The sequence below is a fragment of the Magnolia sinica genome, chromosome 11, assembly GCF_029962835.1.
Source record: "Magnolia sinica isolate HGM2019 chromosome 11, MsV1, whole genome shotgun sequence".
In the NCBI taxonomy this organism is placed as follows: Eukaryota; Viridiplantae; Streptophyta; class Magnoliopsida; order Magnoliales; family Magnoliaceae; genus Magnolia; species Magnolia sinica.
In genome coordinates this window covers 58,922,402-58,943,487 of record NC_080583.1, presented here as the reverse complement: position 1 = coordinate 58,943,487, position 21,086 = coordinate 58,922,402, and the positions used below count along the sequence as shown (strand labels likewise).

Here is a 21,086-nt window from a genome sequence, read left to right as displayed (position 1 = left end):
TCCCTAGGTACCCATCCATACCGTTCATAACATCATTCCTACTGAGATGATTGAAAACCAAAATATTATCCTCATTCAAAACTCATTCAAAACTTCCATTGTCCCTCGAATATTTCAACGGTGAATATTCAATCCTCACGCTTCTGGCCCACTTGTGTATTGGGTCCGGCTCATTTTTGTTTTAGTGCTCTAAAATGATCTCCAAAAACAGATGGGCGGAGTAGATTTATTAAAAACATCACGGTGGGGCCCACCTAAGTTTCCAGGAAATCCGCATCCAAGGCAGACGGCCAGCCGGTAATTGACTCCCTATTTCTGTCAGCCAAGAGGAAAAACAAAAGCAACTGCAGGATATTTCTGTAATTATGAACAAAGCTAAGGGCACTGTTAATATGCCCATGGATCTTTCTGATGGACCTGGACCCGCTCCTCCCTCTTTCACTCCATTGAGAAAAATGTACAGAAGGAGATGGTGCAGGTAGAGCCACATGGAATAAAATTATGGTAAGGCTGTCTTTACATAGTAACGCGGCCTGGTACGGGTAAATCGGAACTGTCCACCTGATGGGCCAAATCATACCAGATCAAAATACCGAAAATCATATCAATAAGACAATTCATCATTCATTTTTCTTTATCATCTAATCTTTACTATCAAGTAATTTTGTCTATACCGTTTATTATAAGGACAGCAAAGAGATTTGTAAAATAATTAAACCAATGCCTATACTTGAATCTATTTTCCATCTAAAGTAGGGTCCACTATTTGGAAGGTTCTGATCGATATATGGACCTACCAAATATTGTCTATAGAGATGGCTATATCATGTTCCGGTTCTCCCAGTTCCACTGTTACAAAATCACCAAAATTTAAAGGGATACTCTTGCGGGCAGTACCTAAACGGGGTAAATTTCTCTAACATGGTGAAATCAGTTAACTTACCTAAAATCCACTCCGTCCGTAAGGTAGACCACCCTTTGTTTAGCTTGATCTTAAAAAATAAGGCTAATTCAAAACTTACACAGTTTAAAGTTATTTACAGAAATCACTAAATTCTCGTGGCATGGCCCACGTGAGCTTTAGAATACTGGAAATTTCAGCTAATCCTTTCAATTTGATGAGGCACACCAGATTAATGGATTGGATGGCATATAAACATCACAGTAGGTTAATGGTGGACGTCTCATCCCAACTGTTTCCTATGGTGTGGTGTCCATGAGTTTTGGATGATCTTGAATTTTTTTTTTTGGAGAGTGTGCATTAGGCAGCGTACCTGATGAACGGGATGGATCTGATGAAAGTTTTATCCACGTGGTGCTCGATTAGCGGTAGCCACCTCGAGAGGTTACAATTAGGTACATACGCGATGTACGAAACAGCCGTGCGATTCGAACCTAAAAGAAATCTGGTCTACTTAATATTCACATGCGTGTAAGATCCGGGCCATCCACCAGGTGGGGCCGATGCAAATGCGCCTTCTTCAAAACCTTGCTGGTCCACTCATCAAATACACCTCGCAAATACGTTGAATATATGCCTTTGCTAGTTTTCGTTCCAACCGTTTACTTTCTTAAATGGAGTGTGGCCCTTGATCGTTGAAATAGCCTCATATATGCGCGAGAGCGTGCTAGAGGTAGGCCTGAGCGGATGATTAGCCCTGATCTCGCACAAGTCTCCTATATGGGTACGTGTAGCGCGATTCACCTCTTCAACTTCTCTCCGCGCGAGTGGCCTGGAGATTACTTAAAAGACTAGCTTTGGAGCATCGAGACGGCAGGTAGAGAACTGTTCACATACAGCGGGAGTTACGCTAATTTTCCATCCAGCCACAAATATCCCGATAAATTGATATTGAGAAGGAAATCTATTCCATGGAAACGATAAAAAAACAATAAAGATTTTATTTGATAGAAGTAATTTGATCCTACGGTCAGATATGACACACCACCAAAATGAATTGAAAACCGACCGTCTGAAACAACTTACATGCATGCAAAAGGTAATGAATGTACCTGTCATTGTTTTTTTTCCTTCATGTGATATATGCTTTAAGAAACACCATATTAACAGTAAGGATGTTTTGAAAAGGTGATATATTGATGAGAAACGTATGGTTGGATTACAAGGTAAGGTACTTCCGGCTGTATGTTTACAGTACTCCTGGGAGATTTGGGAGTTTGTTGCTTTGCTACGGTAAAGGCAGGTCGACTTCTCTTTCATATACTTTTTTGTTTCTACTTTGGCAAAAGAAATTCGAGAGTGATCTTCGCGCTTACAGATTGAACCGAGAAGCGCTACGTACGTGGTAAAATTACACACGTGTACAATATCCTGGCCGTGAAAAAGGTACAAATCAACGCCTAGGCATTTTTTGTGGAATCAAAGATATTCTAACGATCGGATGGATTCGAAATTTACAGTAGATATCCGCTTTCCTGTTTCTTCTGAGGCCCATCAAACGTTCGATTGTCATTATCCACTGTAGATAATATTTTAACAAAGCTTCCTACCTTATTGTAGGTACTGATTCTATATACGTGAGATAATTCGTCACGTGTTCTGAGATTCACCCTTTACATATGCACTCGCGCGAAGCAGCAAAGAATTTCACGCGCATAAATGCAGAAGGAAGGTCGGACAGAATCTAGAAAATGGCATCCCTATCCTTTTCCTCGAATGCCCATAAATCCCCACCAAAATGAAATAATAAAAAATAAAAGTTTATTGAGATAAACCCCCCCTTCCTTTTATCGCATGACAAATAACAGCTCCAATTGAAGTAGTACTAAATAATTCTTCCCTTTTTATATACGGTCATAAAGTGCTCTAAAGGATAACATCTATCTGACTCAACTGTTAAATGAAATAATGCTTTCACTCATAACTTTATAAACATGATTTTTAAAAAAAAATCATTTTACCACTATTTAAATAATAAATTTTTAAATAATTTTATATGAGATTTCATTACTTATAATGTGGGTCCCAACATAATGTAATGATTTAAACCATTTAATGGTAGGCCATCCATGGTATGTGATTTAAATTGTTGATTATTTTGTGTTTTATAAGATTAAAATAAAATGATATTTTTAACTTTTTACGTAATTAGGGGTGAAAATGTCATTTCACATGGCCAATGATCTACTCTTTTTCATGATCAATTTTGATGGAAGGATGGCATCTTGTCCCAACTTGGATCCAGGAAGAGGTTTTGTAAGGCCTATTGTGATGTTTATGTTTTATCTAAGTTCACGACAAGCAATTGGGTGTATTGTGCGCCAATTGACATTCAGCTAATTAGCCTGACAATATTGAGGTGTTAATATCCCACAAGCTATGCTTTTTGATGCTGGATATCAAGCAGCTGTTAGAATCCCTTAAAATTCAATTGAAATAAGTGATTGCTAATGGGAAAAATGAGGCTTTGAATATGGGGCTCTTTTCTATTTTACCATAGGGATTTGAATTAGCTTGCACAGTCATATTTCTCTCGATATGAAAGAAAAGATACGCAATCTATCTTCTTAGAGTTATCACCTCACTAAAAGAAATTTTCCTAGTTCATCCATTTTTATATATTATTTTAAGATATGTTTTAAAAAGTAAAGTAAATTTAAGGCCCAAGTATACTACAAAATAGGAATTAAATGCTTACAATTAAAAATAAAATAAAATTGAAAGCTATAGTAGTTTTGGATCAATATAAAAATTTTGTTTTTCCTTCATCTAAAATTTTATGACCTTTTGAATAAATTGAATGACAAATATACATCATGATAGGCCTTAGGGAGGTTTCAATAGTAAGTGTCATTATTACAGCTACTTTTGATAGCATGGTCCACTTGAGCCTTGGATTTGCCTCATTTTTTAGATCAATACCTTAAAATAATTTGAAATTTTGGATGAATGGTGTGGATAGAAACATACATTATGATGGTGGGCCCATAGAGACCCTGCCTAGACTGATTTCTAAAAGGTTTTTATGATCATTAGTGAAAAATGAGGAGTTATTTAGAAATACTGAAAAGGAAGGGGTTATAATATGACAAAAAGTGAGGGTTGTAGATATCCAAAGCTCAATAAAAAATTCTGAAGACTCAAAAGAAGAGAGAGGAAGGGAGAGGACCCGATGTTGACAAATTCCATGTCACCGTTCTTGGAAGCCCGTTTGTTTTCGTCGGGGAGAGAGATTCTTATCTGGGATCTCTATATCTCATCTTCCAGAGAGATGGCCCAGCGGATCGAAATTCCTGCCGTCCATTCTTCAACCTGATTACCATCTGAGCTTTTTCAATGGCATTTCAGAGAAACCCAGTTGTCTCCTCCTGCTCTCTGTCTTCTTCCCATTTGTCGACGTCGCGTTATTTTGACGGGTCGTTTACTTCATGCATGTTTCTGTGGTTGCCATCGTGGGAGGGAGTCGAGGGCTGCTGTGAATTTTTCTAATGACGGAGGATTTGAGGGATGATTGAGAACGTCGCGAGGGTTTAAAGGTAATTTCCCCATTTTTATGTTTTTTTTTTTTTTTTGGTTTGATGGGATTTTGTATGGGGTGATTTTGTAAAGTTTCCTCTTTTTTATGAATTTTCTGTTTTTGGGTTTGATGGGATTTTGCATTTTTTTGATTTGGGTTTTAATGTTTTGGTGTTAGATGAGTTGTTGTTTTTTTTTTTTTTGGGGCTTTTGGATTTAATTTAGGGGTCGTTTGGATGCTGTAAAATCTGCAAGTGGTAAATCGATTGCAGCTAAATGGATTACAGGGCCTGTTTGGATGCTGAAATTTCCTGTAAATGCAGGCTGTAATTGATTTACAGCTTTTACCTGCATTTGAAAATCTGCCATTGGTGAGCCCACATGCTGTGCTGGTCTGATGATCGAAACCATCTATGTTTTGGGTCCTGTGGTATAAGTGAAACTGTAAGCAGTTTACACCGAATGCATGATCCTTACCATCACTATGTGTAGATGAATTTAGTAGATTGAAATTTCCAGCGGCTCATGCTCGACTCCAGAAATCAAAGGTCTGGAGCATCACTGAAATGTGATTATGAGACCATAGCTTATTCATGGTACTTCAAAGAATATGGACAGTTCAAATTGTCGGACTACCTCAGCATGTCGGCTGTGAAGAGTTTGTTTTGGTTATGTTGCAACTCTGGATGGAGTTCTTCCTTTTTTATATTTTTTTTTTCTTTATTTATTTTTAGAATTGGAACATTATGGGAGAATTTCTCCTCTGGTATTGGTTTCGATATTTGTTCTATTTATTTATTTTTGATACAATGTTTTGGAAAATCAGTGAATATCCTATCCTATGCATTGGTTTTCTGTTGTATGGTGAGAACGTTGAGTCCATTGCACTAATTGGATGAGTATAGGAGTACACTCAAAGAATGTGGGCTTCATGTGAGCTGTTTTTTAAAATTATTCAAGCTTGATTTTTAATGCCAGTTCTGTTTGAGCTTGTAATAGCACCAATAGGCTGGGTATGGAATTTATTATGATTATGGTTTTTAAGCTGTTTGAAGATCGTTGTATTGAGATTCATGCCTATTATGGTTCGTGATTCATCCCATTAAAGTGAAGTTGGGGCCCATTTGGGTGTACACCATTAGATGTTTCCTTTCTCGCACTTTTCATCCACGAATCTATATCTCCTGTCTCGCTTTAGATTTGGTGGAAGCTCATTCCATATGCCACCAACAGACAGAATATCCAAATGCACCTTTAGCTATATAATAAATGGATATGGTGGTTCATCAGTAAATCGGTTGGGGATTTATGGTGGACAGTGGACCAGTGGTTTCGTGATGACAATTGAATGGTGCAATAGCAGACAGTTGGAGCTCGAGCTGACAAACTTTGAGATGGTTTTGCTGTAAATGCATGCGTTATTTAGCCCATTGTTTGCAGTATCATCTGATATAACTTGACATCATTTGAGTTGTTTCGGTTTTAGTCCGAAATAAAACAAGTCACCATATTGATACAGGAGTGAACCTACTGATGTGGACCGTCACGGGGCTAGTCATACGGTTTCAATACTGTGGTGAGTTGCACTCAGAGTCCGCTACTTAAATCCATGATTTAGCCTACAAGCTTCTAAATGAGTTCAGGACTTTGAGCCAAATCACAATACCTAAAACTGTAAATAGTAGGGTTTTGAATGCACTGCTTTAAAGACTCCACTTAGTTAATGTAGACTGTATATGGCTAGAGCTTGGACTCTGCACGAAGGTTTCTTTTTAGTGTCAAGCTGGATCGTCTTTAATTTTGGTTTTTTTTTTTTGCTTTCCTTCACATGGTAGATGATAAGTACCTGTTTCAGTGACATTTGAAAATGAGTTCATCCCATTTTAGTTAATCATAATTATGTTTTAGAGATCATTATTGTTGGTTGTCCACAATTATTTTTAATCCTTAATGTAAAGAAGATGATCTGTAATACATAATTATGATTGACTGAAATGAGTTCAAATGAGATGAACTCATTTTAGGGCATATACCAAACAGGCGCTAACCGATCTCGCCCCGTTTAGTGGATCCCATTTATGTGCATGTATTTGTCATTTGAGGTATCATGTAATGCTTTGGCAGGGAGTTTTTATTTTCAGTATGCTTGAACTTTTTAGTTTGATATAGTGGGGCCCGTGGCTTGGTTTTCCAAACTGTTGATATGATGTGCCTCACCTTTGATGGCCTATGGACCAAAATCCCCAATATTGGAAGATCTTAGCTACAAATTATTTGGCCTTTTACTGATTCAATTGAACTATTGCTGTATTTTATTTGTCAACCATCTATTTGTTGGGCCAAGGGTTGGGATTTTGCTGCATCTTAGTAGTTGCACAAAGCATGAACAAATTCGAGTGCGGGAGCAGGGTAGTGTCCGTTTCAAAATGTAAACAAGTATAAATAGGTAGAAAGCCGGAGTGAGAGTCTGAAGCTGGGATTCAAAGTGGGAGCGATATCTAGTTACAAGGATCCTGCAGCTAAGCATCAGACATCCAAAATGTGGGCCATTATATCAATGCATGGATTTGTAGGCCCCAGTTTTACAAATGGAAAATCTATATGGTACTGTACAAAATTTCCGACCTAGCATTGTATTCTACCTCTTAATATATTTTCTCAAGGAACCATACATATCATCATTAATACTTGCATTCATAACAGCATACTCTGCTTCTTCACTTAAATCTTCTTGTTATAGGTAGTTTTTAGGTCTTTTACCCTAAATATAATTTTGTTATTTCTAAAGTTTCTGTTATCCATCTGCTTCTATTTTTGTGTATTCAGAATCCTTTGAAAGAATGTGTTTTAATAATTTTGTTGTTGATTTTCCAGAGTTTGCAGGAATGGGAACAAAAGTACAGTGCAAGAGCTACTTGCCTGGATATTACCCCATGAGGGATCTTAATTTGAACGCTAACAATGGTAGCTGGTCTCTGTCTTACGAAGAGAAAATATTGAAGAGTGGCCAATACTATAACTATTTCTCATCAACGCCTATGGATGGATCAGAGTATGATAAGGAAGCACTAAAGAAGACGATGCTCAAGCATGAAGTTACATTCAGGAATCAGGTTTGCTTAGTTCCACTTTTTAGTTTGAGTGATATATTCAATCTTTAATACTTGTGAGGAATGACCTTTTTACTCTGACCCATCAATTCTACAACATGGTATGGTCCAATTCATATCGGTCCAGTTCCACATGAAATGAGTCAGCAGATCAGTGTGGCAATAAAATTGGACCAATACCAACCCGTTCAGGACTATTATGGATGATTCAAGGTGAGTCATACCCGTTTTGATCCCCATGCAACTCATACTTTGAAACCTCTATTTCAATCCTTGTGCTACAAGTGGTACCTGCCCTTTGATAACCTGAGGCATTGATTTGGTGGGACCTGGGGCTGTCAATGGGCCAAGCTAGGCCTTCAGACCTTCAGGTCTGGCTCACTTTTTCCCTGGCTAGCATGTCATGCCCTAGTGCTGTCTGGGCCTAAAGTTCAGGCCATTTATTTGTTGGACTGGGCTCATGCTGTCTAGAAGCCCACCTGGCCTGTACCCGTCCCATGTAGAGTTTTGCAAGGGCATTCTCATAATATATCACAAACACATGTATCGCACACCACATGATTCATTCCTTCATAAATGCATAGCCCAACTAACCATAATCAGAACTTAGTCGACAGTTTAGGTTCCAGATCTAGGATTGTGAAACATGTATGTAAACAAGTTTATCAAGTAGAAACCCCAATATCATAGATCTAATGTGTACCTATGATTCAATGACACGCACGGCAACACTTAAGGATGATCAGTCCTGATGATAAGTGATCTTTATTGATGGCCCTCACCTTAGATGGTGTGGATTGCCCTTCTTGGCTCACAATCTCCCCAAAACTCTCTCAATGTGTGTGCAACGGATGGAAAGCCTTATGCAATGTTGAGCTTGGTGGAGAGGGCCAAGGTCTTCCGTAATTTGTAGGCCTTGGTTTTCTTCCCATCATAAAAGCCAAGCCATAACGCTTCCTTCTTTAAGTGTTAGCCCATTAAGTATGTGGAAGTTAGATTTAGTTTAAGCCCATGTTTATAAATGAGGAAAAGCAGAAAAAAAAAAGTGCTTGCATGTGGGCCACACCATTGTGATGGATGGTTTGAACATTCTCCCCTTTCGCTTGCAGGCTAAAGACTCTATTTTTTAAAACATATAGTTCAAAACAACTTGAATTTCAAAAAGATCCATCATGGGCTTGATACTTAAGAATCTTTTATATGTGATCACAAATTTGAAAACATCCTAATCAAAATCCTAAACGGCTAATCTACAATAATACCTCATTAAATGAAACTGCTAGTGTGAATTATGACCGTTATACATCAATTTTGACATGCACCCTTCAATGCAATACAACACTATTAACCTCACTTAACGCAGTCTCTAACCAGGGGAGCCATAGGCCAATCACATTAATGCCGATTACACATAATACCCTCTGAAATGTCTTTGACAAAAGGCTTTTCTTGTTAAATAAGTTATCCATACCCATACATATGCGCACATATGGAAACAGGAAAGAAATAGAATAATCCATTAATGATGTATTGGAAGCATTTAACGATAATCTAGTGCACATTTAACATCGGCCAAATTAGATGTTTAGGATAATCTGGTGGGGGAGATTGACAATATAGGTCACCACAAGGTGAAGGGGAGCCCCATATGTATAGTTTGTTGGCCAAACAAAAGCTTTATAAAAAAATTTACTTTTCTCTTTCTCATTTTGGTGGTTTGTACTTTAAAGCTAACTCAATTACCTTAGCTCATCAATGTTTAAACACTCGAGAGGACTTGGCCTATGAGGGTGCAGGTACAAGTCAAAATGGAGATGAAATACTTGTTTCTTAAAAGCTTTGTACAATCTTGAGCACTTGGTTGAGTGATCAAGCATTCCACTGGCTTTTAAATTGATTGAGGAGGGTTGGCCTGTAGGTCAACTGGCCCAGCCTGCTTTTGCCAGGTTCATGCCATGCTAAATGGGTAGCAGGTTGGGCTCTGGCCAGAAAATGAGGCTCATTTTACTAAACTGGTTGGGCTCTGGTTATACCTTACCTGACCTGACCCAACTCATATAGGTTATCAATCCCAACCCTTTACCCGAAACAAAATATTGGCTTATAGTTTTGATTCCAGTCAGATTGAGGCCAACCCAATTATAATTCAATGAGTCGGGTTGGGTCCAGTTGGGCTCGGTCTTGTGAATTTGAAGTGGGTTGTGTTGGACCTTCGGGTAATGGGTAGCAGGTCAGGTTTTCGCCAAAATCCTTATCCTGTTTAGTAAATTGGCTGGGCTCAAGCTGACCCTGATCCAACCCATTGCTGCCCCTATGATCAACTTATTTTCTATTGTTTGATCTGAGCCATTGAGCCAGCAAACTGTTCAAGTACTCTATTTGAGTTTTCAAATTTGTTTGTTTTGTATGACTATATTAAACTTATTCTTCCTCATTATTATTATTATTATTATTATTTTGAGAGATCTACATTGAACTTTCTTGTGATCCAGGTACATGAATTACACCGTCTTTATAGAATACAAAGGGATTTGATGAATGAGCTTCATAATAAAGAACTGAACAAATATTCTGCACTATTTGAGACATCACAACCAGATCCATTTTCATCTCAAATACCATTTGGAGATACCCAAAACATATGGAAAATGCCTACCTTACCAGGGGCAAAGTTCAGTTGCAGCTGGCCATCTTTGTTGGGCGCTGACAACAAACAATCTCCGCTCAACTTTGCAAAGGATATCCAAATGCATACAGGCTTAAGTCCAACAAAAAACAGAGTTAATGCAAAGGACAATGAATTGCTGGACTCCAAACTCAAGAAGGTTACGAGAACATTTGACCTACAACTTCCGGCCACTGATTACATTTTCAGTGAAGATGGGGAAGCAATCCAAGAGGAAAAGGGTCGTGAGTTGCCTTTGGCTGCAATGCATTCTCCCAGTGGACAATGTGGCGTTGAACATGAGAGTGATGTGAACCTGTCTCTTGGCAGTGGTGGGGATCCTAGTTACAAGGTAGATGATTGGAGACCGAATTCACATTTGCATGGTGGCCACATCCACTGTGTGGCAGACTTGAATAAACCCATCCAAGGAATGTGCAGTGAGGAAGCAGAAGCTTCAGCTTCAGTCAGTTTTCTAGGCTTCATGTGCCACCGTGCAGAGACTCAAGGGAAACAAGTGCCTTCAGTACAGAATTTAGGTATTTTTGGTCGGTCAAATGATTCATTGCAGGATAACCAGAAAAGTGAAGATTGCAGTAGTTTCTCAAACTTTTTGCATGGAGAGAATGGGACTAAACATGAACAGCTATCCTACTGTCTTGAAGCTGGTAAGAATTCCTTGTCTTATGCTTCATGGTAGGGAAGGTGGAGAATTTACTTCATGTTTGTTCTATTTAGTGTTTTAAATAGTGGTAGCATGTTGCGTAGCGTTCAACCCTCCGTAGTGTGTAGCGAAATAGCGTAGCGTGTAGTGTAAGCTACACAATACTTCTATTTTTAAATTTTAATATATATATATATATGATAAATATTAAATAGTAAGAAAAAAGCAAAATATATAAATGTCACATTCTTCAAAATAAAAATCCCAAAGTTAAGAGCATTAAGTACAATACAAATGTCACATTCCTTAAAATCAACATCTCAAATTCTCAATAATTAGTCTCTAGACTCTAGTGTGTAAACTCTAAAGGTCATCTATATCTAATAGGTCATCGTCGTTGTCATCATCCTCATTCACTTCGTCACCAGGTCTAGGCATTTCATCATCAGCATCAATATCTACATCCGCATGTACATCATCCACACCATGAACACTCGTTCCTATATCTCCTTCCTCTCTTATAGGAGTAAGAAATCTTCCCATGTGACCACCTACACATTAAAAAAAAAGAAAGAAGAGAGATTCATTGGTCTTTTACTTTCTTTGTTAAAAATGTTCATGTAACTTAGTCTATAACTATAAACACTTACTTAAAGAAGTAGTTGCCTTCCTTTTCTTTGAGGAAGGTGGGGGGCAAACTCCTTTGGAAATATTAGATGTTGATGGTGCATTGCTGTCAACTGGATCATCAGACTCCGCAATAGTTGTAATGGCACTAATATCAAAGGCCATATTTTGATCTTCGAGCCATGATGGATCAGTTGGGAGAACAGGGCCTTTTTTCTCAACAATCCATTCATCATCTGATTCAATGTGGTCCACCAATATTGGATCCATTGCCGCCCTTCTCTTCATGCTTCTTTCTCTCAGTTTCATATTATACATCACATATACTAGAGAGTTGAGTTTTTGTTGCTCTAGTCGATTTCTCTTCTTTGTGCGGATCTGATCATGTGATGATCTATGTCAGTCAATTATCAAAGACTTGCTAATCTACTAAATAAAAATTAGCCAATTTAGAATATTAAATGGTACAAAAGTCACCTGCTCAAAAGTACTCCAATTTCTCTCACAGCCAGAAGCACTGCATGTGAGGCTTAAAACTCGTACTGCAAACTTCGTAAGCTGTGGAGTTCTATCTCCAAAGCGTTCCCACCAATCAGCTACATAAATTAATTATAATTTATAAATTAATTAAATACTTTCACCAATTATAAAAATATAATTTACATAACAATGAAAATATCAAAATATAAAATTATAAATTACCTGGGGAACGCTTTGTCATGGTTTCGAGTGCAAGGCGAGAGCCAAAATCCCCTCTTCTCTTGTCATATTCATCCAACTGAATATCAGCATCGACATGCTCTTCACGGGGGATCATCCTATCCATACACTCAAACAACCCCCTTTTTATCTCAGGGTGTGTAGAGAAGTTATCGAAGTACCGTATTTGAGGATTCAAATAGTACCTGGCTGCATGTAGAGGACGATGAAGCTGAGGAGTCCATCTTTCATAGTACCCGGCTGCATGTAGAGGACGATGAAGCTGAGGAGTCCATCTTTCATCTATTTTGTTCCAAAATGGAACATATCTCTTTTTTACATCTTTGCAATTAAATGCAATTTTCTCCTTCGCTGAGTCCATCAATTCATAAATGAACCCCATTATTGGCCTCTCTTCCGAATCTACTTCTCTTAAAACGCTTACCAATGGCATGGTGCTCTTAACACACAAGGCAACATGAGGCCAAAACTTCGGATCAAACATTATAATAGCCCGTACCTTTATTCCTTTAGGTTTTTTAGCCCAAGAACATGAGCACCATTGTTCCGATGCAAACATGGCTATAAGACCATTCTTTTGCTTGTAAATACTTCGAAGGGTGAGGTATGATGTTGCAAAGCGTGTTACTGCCAGCCGTAGAAGCTCATGGTTATTCGTGAAGTTTCTCATCATGCTCAATACATTTCCATGCCCATAAATGAACTTGGTCACTGTCCTTACCTTTTCAAGCGTTTCAGAATATATTTTCATTTTTCCAATATCCTCCAACATCAGATCTATGCAATGTGCAGCACACGGAGTCCAATATATCCTTTTCCTCTTATCCATCAACTTCTTCCTAGCACTTACATAGCTTGAATGGTTATCCGTGATAACCTGGACCACATTTTCTTCCCCAATTTCTTCCACAATTTCATCAAGATATTTGAATAACAAATTCCCATCTTTTATTGAATTTGAAGCATCAATAGACTTGTAAAACATTGTTCCGATCGGAGAATTAATCAAAAAATTAATGATGCTTCTATTCTTTCCATCCGTCCAACTATCAGACATAATTGAACATCCATAAGTTTTCCAGGAAGCTTTGTATGCTTTCATTAAACTATTAGTATTAGCAACCTCCTCTTTTAGTATTAATGTTCTCATCTCATGCATGGATGGTGGCTTCAATCCCGGTCCAAACTTGCTAATAGCCTCACACAATGCTGAAAAGGATGGGCTATTACACAGGTTGAATGACAAAGCATTCCCAAAAAAAATCTTCCTATCACCCTGCATATTTCTTTTCTTTCTTCCTTCTTCTTCAATGTGGATTGATGTTGCTCACTACTAACAAATTGATCCATAGGACCCCTTGCTCTTGCCGTTGGTTGATTACCAGAAGATCCACTACGAAGTTGGCTGCCAATGAAAGCATCATTACCCACACTAGCGCTATCACTTGCAGAGCCAGAACCAGAAAGATATGTCGATCCCCCTCTCCCAATATCTCAAAACACCTCATTTCTTTTATTTTTTCCATCATGATATTCCTTTAAAGCCTTTCTATACTCCTCCTTGGCTTCTTCCGTCACTTTTGGGCACGGCTTTATCCCATTGTGGGTTCCGGCCAAATGATGCTTTAGGTGAGTCACGCCTCCCGTACATCTTTGACTGCAAAATTTGCATAACACATAATTTCTATGAGATTGTCCAAGTGGATTATCAGCCACATATTTCCATGCAAAATCTCTCTCTCTCTCTCTTTTTCTTCAAACATTCTTCTCTCTTTAGTTCACTACTTGATCAAAAAAAAAACACGTCACAGATAAATCAGTGAATCACAAAAATAAACATACGCACACCACTTACACTCATACGCACACCACAGTGGGCCCACCATAGAAAATAATGCAAATCCACCCCTTCATGCACTTCAGTGGGCCCCACCTGGGCCACACCATAGAAAATAATGCACATCCCACCCCTTCACGCACCTCAGTGGGCCCCACGTGTGCCACACCATAGAAAATAATGCATATCCCACCCCTTCACGCACCTCAGTGGGGCCCACGTGGGCCATACCACAGAAAAAAAGTATAAAGAACAACAATCCGACAGTAACTAGCATTTTAAAAGGGAAAAAAATGAGGAAAAAATTGAAAATACCAAGTTATTTTCATTGTACATCAAAAAAATTCAAAAAAAAAAAGGAAGGAGCGTACCTATTTTTGTCTCGAGATGAGATTGAATCGCTGAAAACTGTAAATATTGAAGCTCCACAGTGATCGGTTTGCATCTGGAAGTAGTTTTTCCAACTCACGATTGAAAAGTGGGGAGAGGAGTAACGTCAAGAGCGTCGGTTTGCGCCTGGCAGCTGACTTTCGACCACAGCATTGAAGGGTGGGGAGAGAAGCAGCGTCGGCAGCGTTGGATTGGCTCTGTGAGAAGATTTTGGGTCTCCAAATGGAAGGGTGGGGAGAGCAGCTGCGTCGGCTGCTGCGGTTTGGGGGTGGAAGCCCTTTAGAATTAGGTTTTTTGTTTTTTAACTTAAGTTTGGCTTGTGGTGTGAGTTCACCACTGTATCCTGCACTGAAAAAACAAAAAATAAAATAAAATACCAAACAATTAGTGTACGCTACCTGCGCTACACGCTACATATCCGTAGCGTACGCTACGACCCCTGTAGTGCACACTACAAGGGAAAAACGCTATTTGTAATGCTACGTAGCGAAATCGCTATGTTACGCTACGTAGCGTACACTACTGACGCTATGGGCGCTACTGAAAACACTGGTTCTATATCATTCATTCATTATTTTCTATTTGAAAATGGCTTGCAAAAGAGATAGCATTTGATTTGAACCCTTTGTTTTGTTGTAACCTCTGTAATCTAGACAAATAAATATAGAAAAGGTGTATCTTGAAAAACATAAATGGTCTAAAACAATAGAAATAATAATTTCTTTCTCTTTTCTTTTAGTTAAGTATTTTATTATGGAATCGGTGACCTGAAGGAGGGAGGGTTGGAGGGAGGGAGGGAGAGAGCATGACATTTCAACTTGTTCATTGCACGTCTGACATGTGATTTTCCCTAGTTACATGGATAAGGTGGATATTTTTAACTATTAGAGGATGGCTCCTAAAATTAACCCATATCTTAGATGTTTGCATGCCTGTAGAAATTGTGTTGGATTTGATGTGAGCTTGAGCAGTATCCAGATATCAGGTGAGATTCTGTCTTGGTACTATAAGTCTATACCCTCTTTGCCAGCACGAAGCCTCTTGTGTCAGACCCAATGACATATCATTTAAGGAATGCAATTGCTGGATTCCAAAGGAACATGGGGGCCGAGGTGATTACAAGATTGTGGTCAAGGTGGCCAAGCATGCTATTCTTTGTTTGTAATTTATTGAGGATTGGCCTTGAATTATTTAGCGATTAGTTTCACCTCATGTTTCCTTGGCCATCTTTGTTATGTATGCCTCTTCTTTAGTTATATTACTTAGATGTTGATATGGTAGCAGCTTGGTTGCATGAAGTGAGTGCAGTGATTTTAAATAGCAAATAACGTGTAGTGTAATGTTCCCCCCTTTGAAGCTTTATGCATAAGCTATGTAGCGAGTAGCGTACGCTATAAGTTACTTTTGAACTTTAAATTAAAGTAATAGGAAAAATAGGGCAAGTTAATATGAAGCTTAAAAATCGCAATGGAATTGATCTAAGACTTTCTTCTTCTTTTTTTAAACGGTGTATTTCATATAATAAAACCTGGCCACAGCCAAAATTTTTAAGAGAACACTATACAACGAGCAACAAGAAGCAACTACAAAGCAGCCCAAGAATCAGGAAGATGGACAGCTGCCTTCGAGGCTTTAAGCCATTCAACCACCATTGACTTTGCTTAACTGAACATGTCCTTAACACGCCCCTCACGATTCCTAAACCAACGATTATTCCTCTCCAATCATATAGACCAAATACCCGCTAGAAGACATAAATACCAAACTTTCGAGCTTGCCTTACTCGACCCGCCTCCCCCGTGCCATATCGTTAAGAAATTCCCAATAGATTTTGGCTAAACCCACAATATTCAGAAAAGATGAAAACATTTTATCCACACCCGGTGAGCAAAGTGACAATGGATGGAGAAATTATCCACTAATTCCTCATCTTGAATCACAAGATACTTACATTTGTGAGAATCATGTTTCTTTTACAGAGATTGTCCACCATGAACACCTTGTTACCTCCCACTAACCATGCTGCCACCTTCGGAGGAGCCCCATAATACCATATTGAAGCAGTTGGAGAAATCCCCATAGTCGATTGACTCCTGCTAAGCAATTTGAAGAAAGACCTAACTGAGAATTTCCTTAACTGCTCTTTTTAGCATACCATCGAATCCTGCTATGAAATTATCGGCTTCACCTTAGATAAAATGTTCAACAAATTAACAAATTCCTTATATTCATCATCGTTTAGATTTCTTCTGCACGACGGAGCCTATATTAATTCCTCTCCTTACATGGAATAACAACTAGCTACTAAAATCCCCTCTTCTCTTGATAGCCTTGCTAACCTAGGAAATATTTCCCCCAATTTTTGCTCCCCCACCCATATAAAATCCCAAAGCATAATCTTTTGCCCATTTCTCAAGGAGAGACCCACCCCTACCCATACCTTGCTTTTTATCGAGTTTATCAGTTTCCACAGGTAGGAAGATCTATAAAGTGACGAGGACTGCATCCACCATCCCCTAGGATCGACCTGTACTTCCTCCCAACTAGTGTTCGAAATATCGGTGTCACGCAATGTATTGCACCCTTGGGATACAGATACGTATTGGTTATTGCACGGGATATATTGTTTGTATTGTGTAATCTATCGCACTTTTTGGGGAACATGAGGAAATATTGGGAAAATGGTTGAATTTTTCAATGAAACTTCAGGGATTATTAAAAAAGACCTTAATACACATTTTTAAATCATGAAGTCTCTAAAAATAAGTGCACATAAAAGGTTTCCTTTGTATAGGGTCCTAAGTTATGCGTTGTTCGATTAAACTAATACAACTATATTCAGTATCCACCCCGTCCATCCATTTTTCCATATCATTTCAAGATATTATCCAAAAAATAAAGTAGATCCAATAATCAAGTAGACCATACCATAGGAAACAATGGTGATTGACCATTAGTGGGCCACAAAAGTTTCGCACTTAAATACGCTCTTATAGTGTTGAATAAACTCTGTTGGGCCCATCATGAATGTACATGGTTTATCCACGTCGTCCATCCATTTTTCTAGCTCATTCTAGGGGTTGAGCACAAATTTGAAACATATCCAAAGCTCAAATGGGGCACACGAAACAGTAGGAATAATGATTTCCACCATTGAAACCTTCCTAGGACCTACATTGATGTTTATTTTTCATCTAACCTATTCATAAGATCACAAAGACATGGACGAAGGAAAAGAACAAATATCAGCTTGATCCAAAACTTCTTTGACCCCCAAGGATTTGTTAACGGTAAATGTTTAATTTGCAGCGTTTTCTATGGTGTGGTCCACTTGAGCTTTGGATATGCTTCATTTTTAGGCTAAAACCATAAAATTATTTGGTAAAATGGATGGACGGAGTGGATAAAATGCATGAATTATAGTGGGCCCCACAAAGTTTACAAAGTACACTGATCACTACGTGATCCTCTTCCCACCACCCTCGGAATACAGGCGGTGAGGGTTGCAGATTTCCTGCAATGTTCTTGCACTCGAAACCTAGGTGGAGCCCATTGTGATGTTTGTAAGAAATCCAACACGTCCATCCGTTTTTTGAGCTCATTTTAGAACTTGAGAGCAAAAGTGAGTAGGATCCAAGACTAAAGTGGGCCGCACTAAGGGAAAAGGTGGGTAGGGAAATTCTTACCGTTGAAACCTCCCTGGGGTCGACAGTGATGTTTACATGCCATCCATACCATTCATAATGTCATTCCTACTGGGATGAATTGAAAATATAAATATTAGTCTGATTCAAAACCTCTATGGCCCCACGAATATTTCAAGTGTTAACGTTCAATCCTCACGTTTTCGGCGCACTTGAGTATCAGATCCTGCTCATTTTTGACCCCATGTCCTAAAATGATCTCACAAAACAGATGGACGGAGTGGATTCCTCGCAAACATCATAGTAGGCCGCACCTAAGGTTTCAATAGAAGGAACTTCCTTTGACAGGCTTTAACAGGAAATCCGCGTCTGGCACTGACGCTACTCAAGCTTGAGTTGTACGAACGTTTCAATGTTACATGGCCCCACAATAATATATTTATTATATCTACACCGTTCATGCATTTGGAGAAATCATTTTAGATCATGAAATAAAAAATGAGTTATATCCAAAGCGCAAGTGGACCACACCACAAATGACAATGGGGACTGATTCTCACTGTTAAAACATTCGTAGGGCCCACCATAATGTTTATTTTCCATCCAATCTATTAATTTGGTCACACAGACCTGGATGAAGAGGAAAAATAAATATTATATTGATCCAAAACTTCTGTGACCCCCAAAAGGGTTTCAATGGTAGACATTCAATCTCCCACTGCCGTTTGCAGCGTGGTCCACTTGATATTTGGATTTGTCTTATTTTTCGGCTCAAGCCTTACGAAGTCGCCAAATGGACGAACGGTCTGGATATAACACATACCTCATGGTGGGACCCACAGAACTTTGTGACGTCGACATACCAGCTCAGTCGTGTGCGGTACGGTACCCCATTTCCTTAAAAAGGGCTCGAGCACTCCTTTTTTTAAGCAGAGAGGGTTCCGGAAGGCCGGAACCGTAAAATTTCTCCCACATCTCAAGTATCGGTGAGGATTTCGACAGATTTCTCTTCAAAATTGGAGATTTTATTTGCAGTAACATACAGGCGACGCTTCGATTCGAATGACCCACCAAATAGAAGCTTCCGATCATGGCGATCTCTTCTACAGGTATTGAAATCCATCATCTGGTTTTTTTTTTTTTTTTTTTCTGAATAATGATGCTATCTCGAACGATATTTGGCCTTTTAAAAAAAAAACAAAAAACTTTTTGGTCTCTTTCGAAGGATATTGTATTGCTGGACTGCAATACCGATAATATCGGCCGATAGTATCGATATTTCGAACACTGCTCCCAACTACCTCCCTCTATAAATCCCCAAATCTCCATACCCATTTTCCTAGCAAAGCTTTGTTAACCACCTCCAAACTTCTCAACCCTACATCCCCTTGACTCCGTCGTGCTTACATCTCCTCATTTCATGAGATGGAACTGTTTCTTATCTTCCATACATTTCCAAAAGAAGCGCCTCTTGATTTTCTCCAATTTAGCGGATACTGACTTTGGACATATAAATAAGGACATAAAGTAAATTGGAAGATTGGACATAGCCGCCTTAATCATAGTTATCCTTCTCCCTAATGACAAATATCTGCTTCTACACTGCAATAATTTATTTTCAAATCTTTCAATGACTCTGTCCCAAGCCTGTTGGGAGACTTTTCTATACACAATTGTAACTCGAGATACGTGGTCGGAAAGGATCTTTCCTTGCATCCAAATAGTGATGCAAAAGAAGCCACGACAGCCATCGAGATACCAACACCTAATAACTCGCTTTTACCGATATTTATCTTTAGCCCGGACACCACTTCAAAACAAACCACAATCATCCGCAAATTTTCCACCATATCCACATCAGCTTAACATAATTACAGCGTATCATCCGCACATTGCAATTGAGTTATTTAAAAGTGAGAGTTATCTATTTTGAAGCCATGCACGAGATCTTCTGTCGCCCCTCTCTCTATCATCTTGTCAAGTGTTCCATTACCACTACAAAGAGATATGGAGATAATGGATCCCCTTGCCGCACCCTAGATTTAGAGGAAAAACCATTTGGGGAGCCATTTATCAAAATGGAGTACTTTGGAGCTGTGACACATCCGCATCCATGCTTGGCATCTCCTTCCACACCCTAGCCAACCCAGCATATAATCCAAGAAGCCCCAGTCGACATGATCGTATGCTTTCTCTATATCTAGCTTGCACACCACTCCTTTCCTTCCGCTTCTATTATGTATATCTATACATTCATGCGCCACTAGAGCATTATCCATAATTTGTCTTCCCCCAATAAAGGCCCCTTGATTTTGAGATGACCTCACTTTAAATCTTGTGGCTAGTAGCTTTGACGGAATCTTCCTCCTAATAAGCTTATTGGTCCATAATCAAGCTTTCCATGCCTTCCTTTTTTGGGATTAACGCAATGACAGTAGGACCACACTCTAGGGGCAAAGAACCCATTACATAAAATTTGTTAATAAAACCAATGACCTCGCCTTTAACCAAATCCCAAAATTTCTGCTAGAAGAGTATCAGAAACCCATCTGAGCCAAGCACCTTTTCTTTAACTCTTCAATTGCATCCACCATTTCTTCCTTAGAAAATTCTTTTTCAAGAGATTTTGCCTCTGGCGATATGGACTCGAAGTCCAGGTTTTCAATCTTAGGCTAAAACCAAGCTTCCCTTGATAGTAACTTCTGGTAAAAGTCTACTATTTCGGCACAAACTTTATTCTTCCCTTCCAACCTTTCTTTCCCTACCACCACCGATTCGATTCTATTAACCCTTGCTTTTGCACTAGCCATAGCATGAAAGAACTTTGTATTCTTATTGTCCTCTTTAAGCCGTGGAGCTCTTGATCACTCTCTCCATTTAATTTCTTCTTCCCTCCTTCTAGCATTATATTTGGCTGAATGGATCTCCCTCCAAGCCCTCTCTTCTTCCGAC

General features: G+C 38.9%; 1 protein-coding gene across 1 annotated transcript in view; it reads left to right on the top strand.

The window, feature by feature from the left end:
• The first annotated feature begins 4,086 nt into the window (after window positions 1-4,086).
• LOC131219201 (uncharacterized) overlaps window positions 4,087-21,086 on the top strand; it is a 33,497-nt gene continuing 16,497 nt past the window's right edge. The window contains exons 1-3 of the mRNA XM_058214211.1: window positions 4,087-4,497; window positions 7,352-7,590; window positions 10,080-10,920. Of these exons, the coding sequence (XP_058070194.1) occupies window positions 7,363-7,590; window positions 10,080-10,920 (1,069 nt within the window). The 5' untranslated portion in view covers window positions 4,087-4,497; window positions 7,352-7,362. The remainder of the gene's footprint in view (window positions 4,498-7,351; window positions 7,591-10,079; window positions 10,921-21,086) is intronic.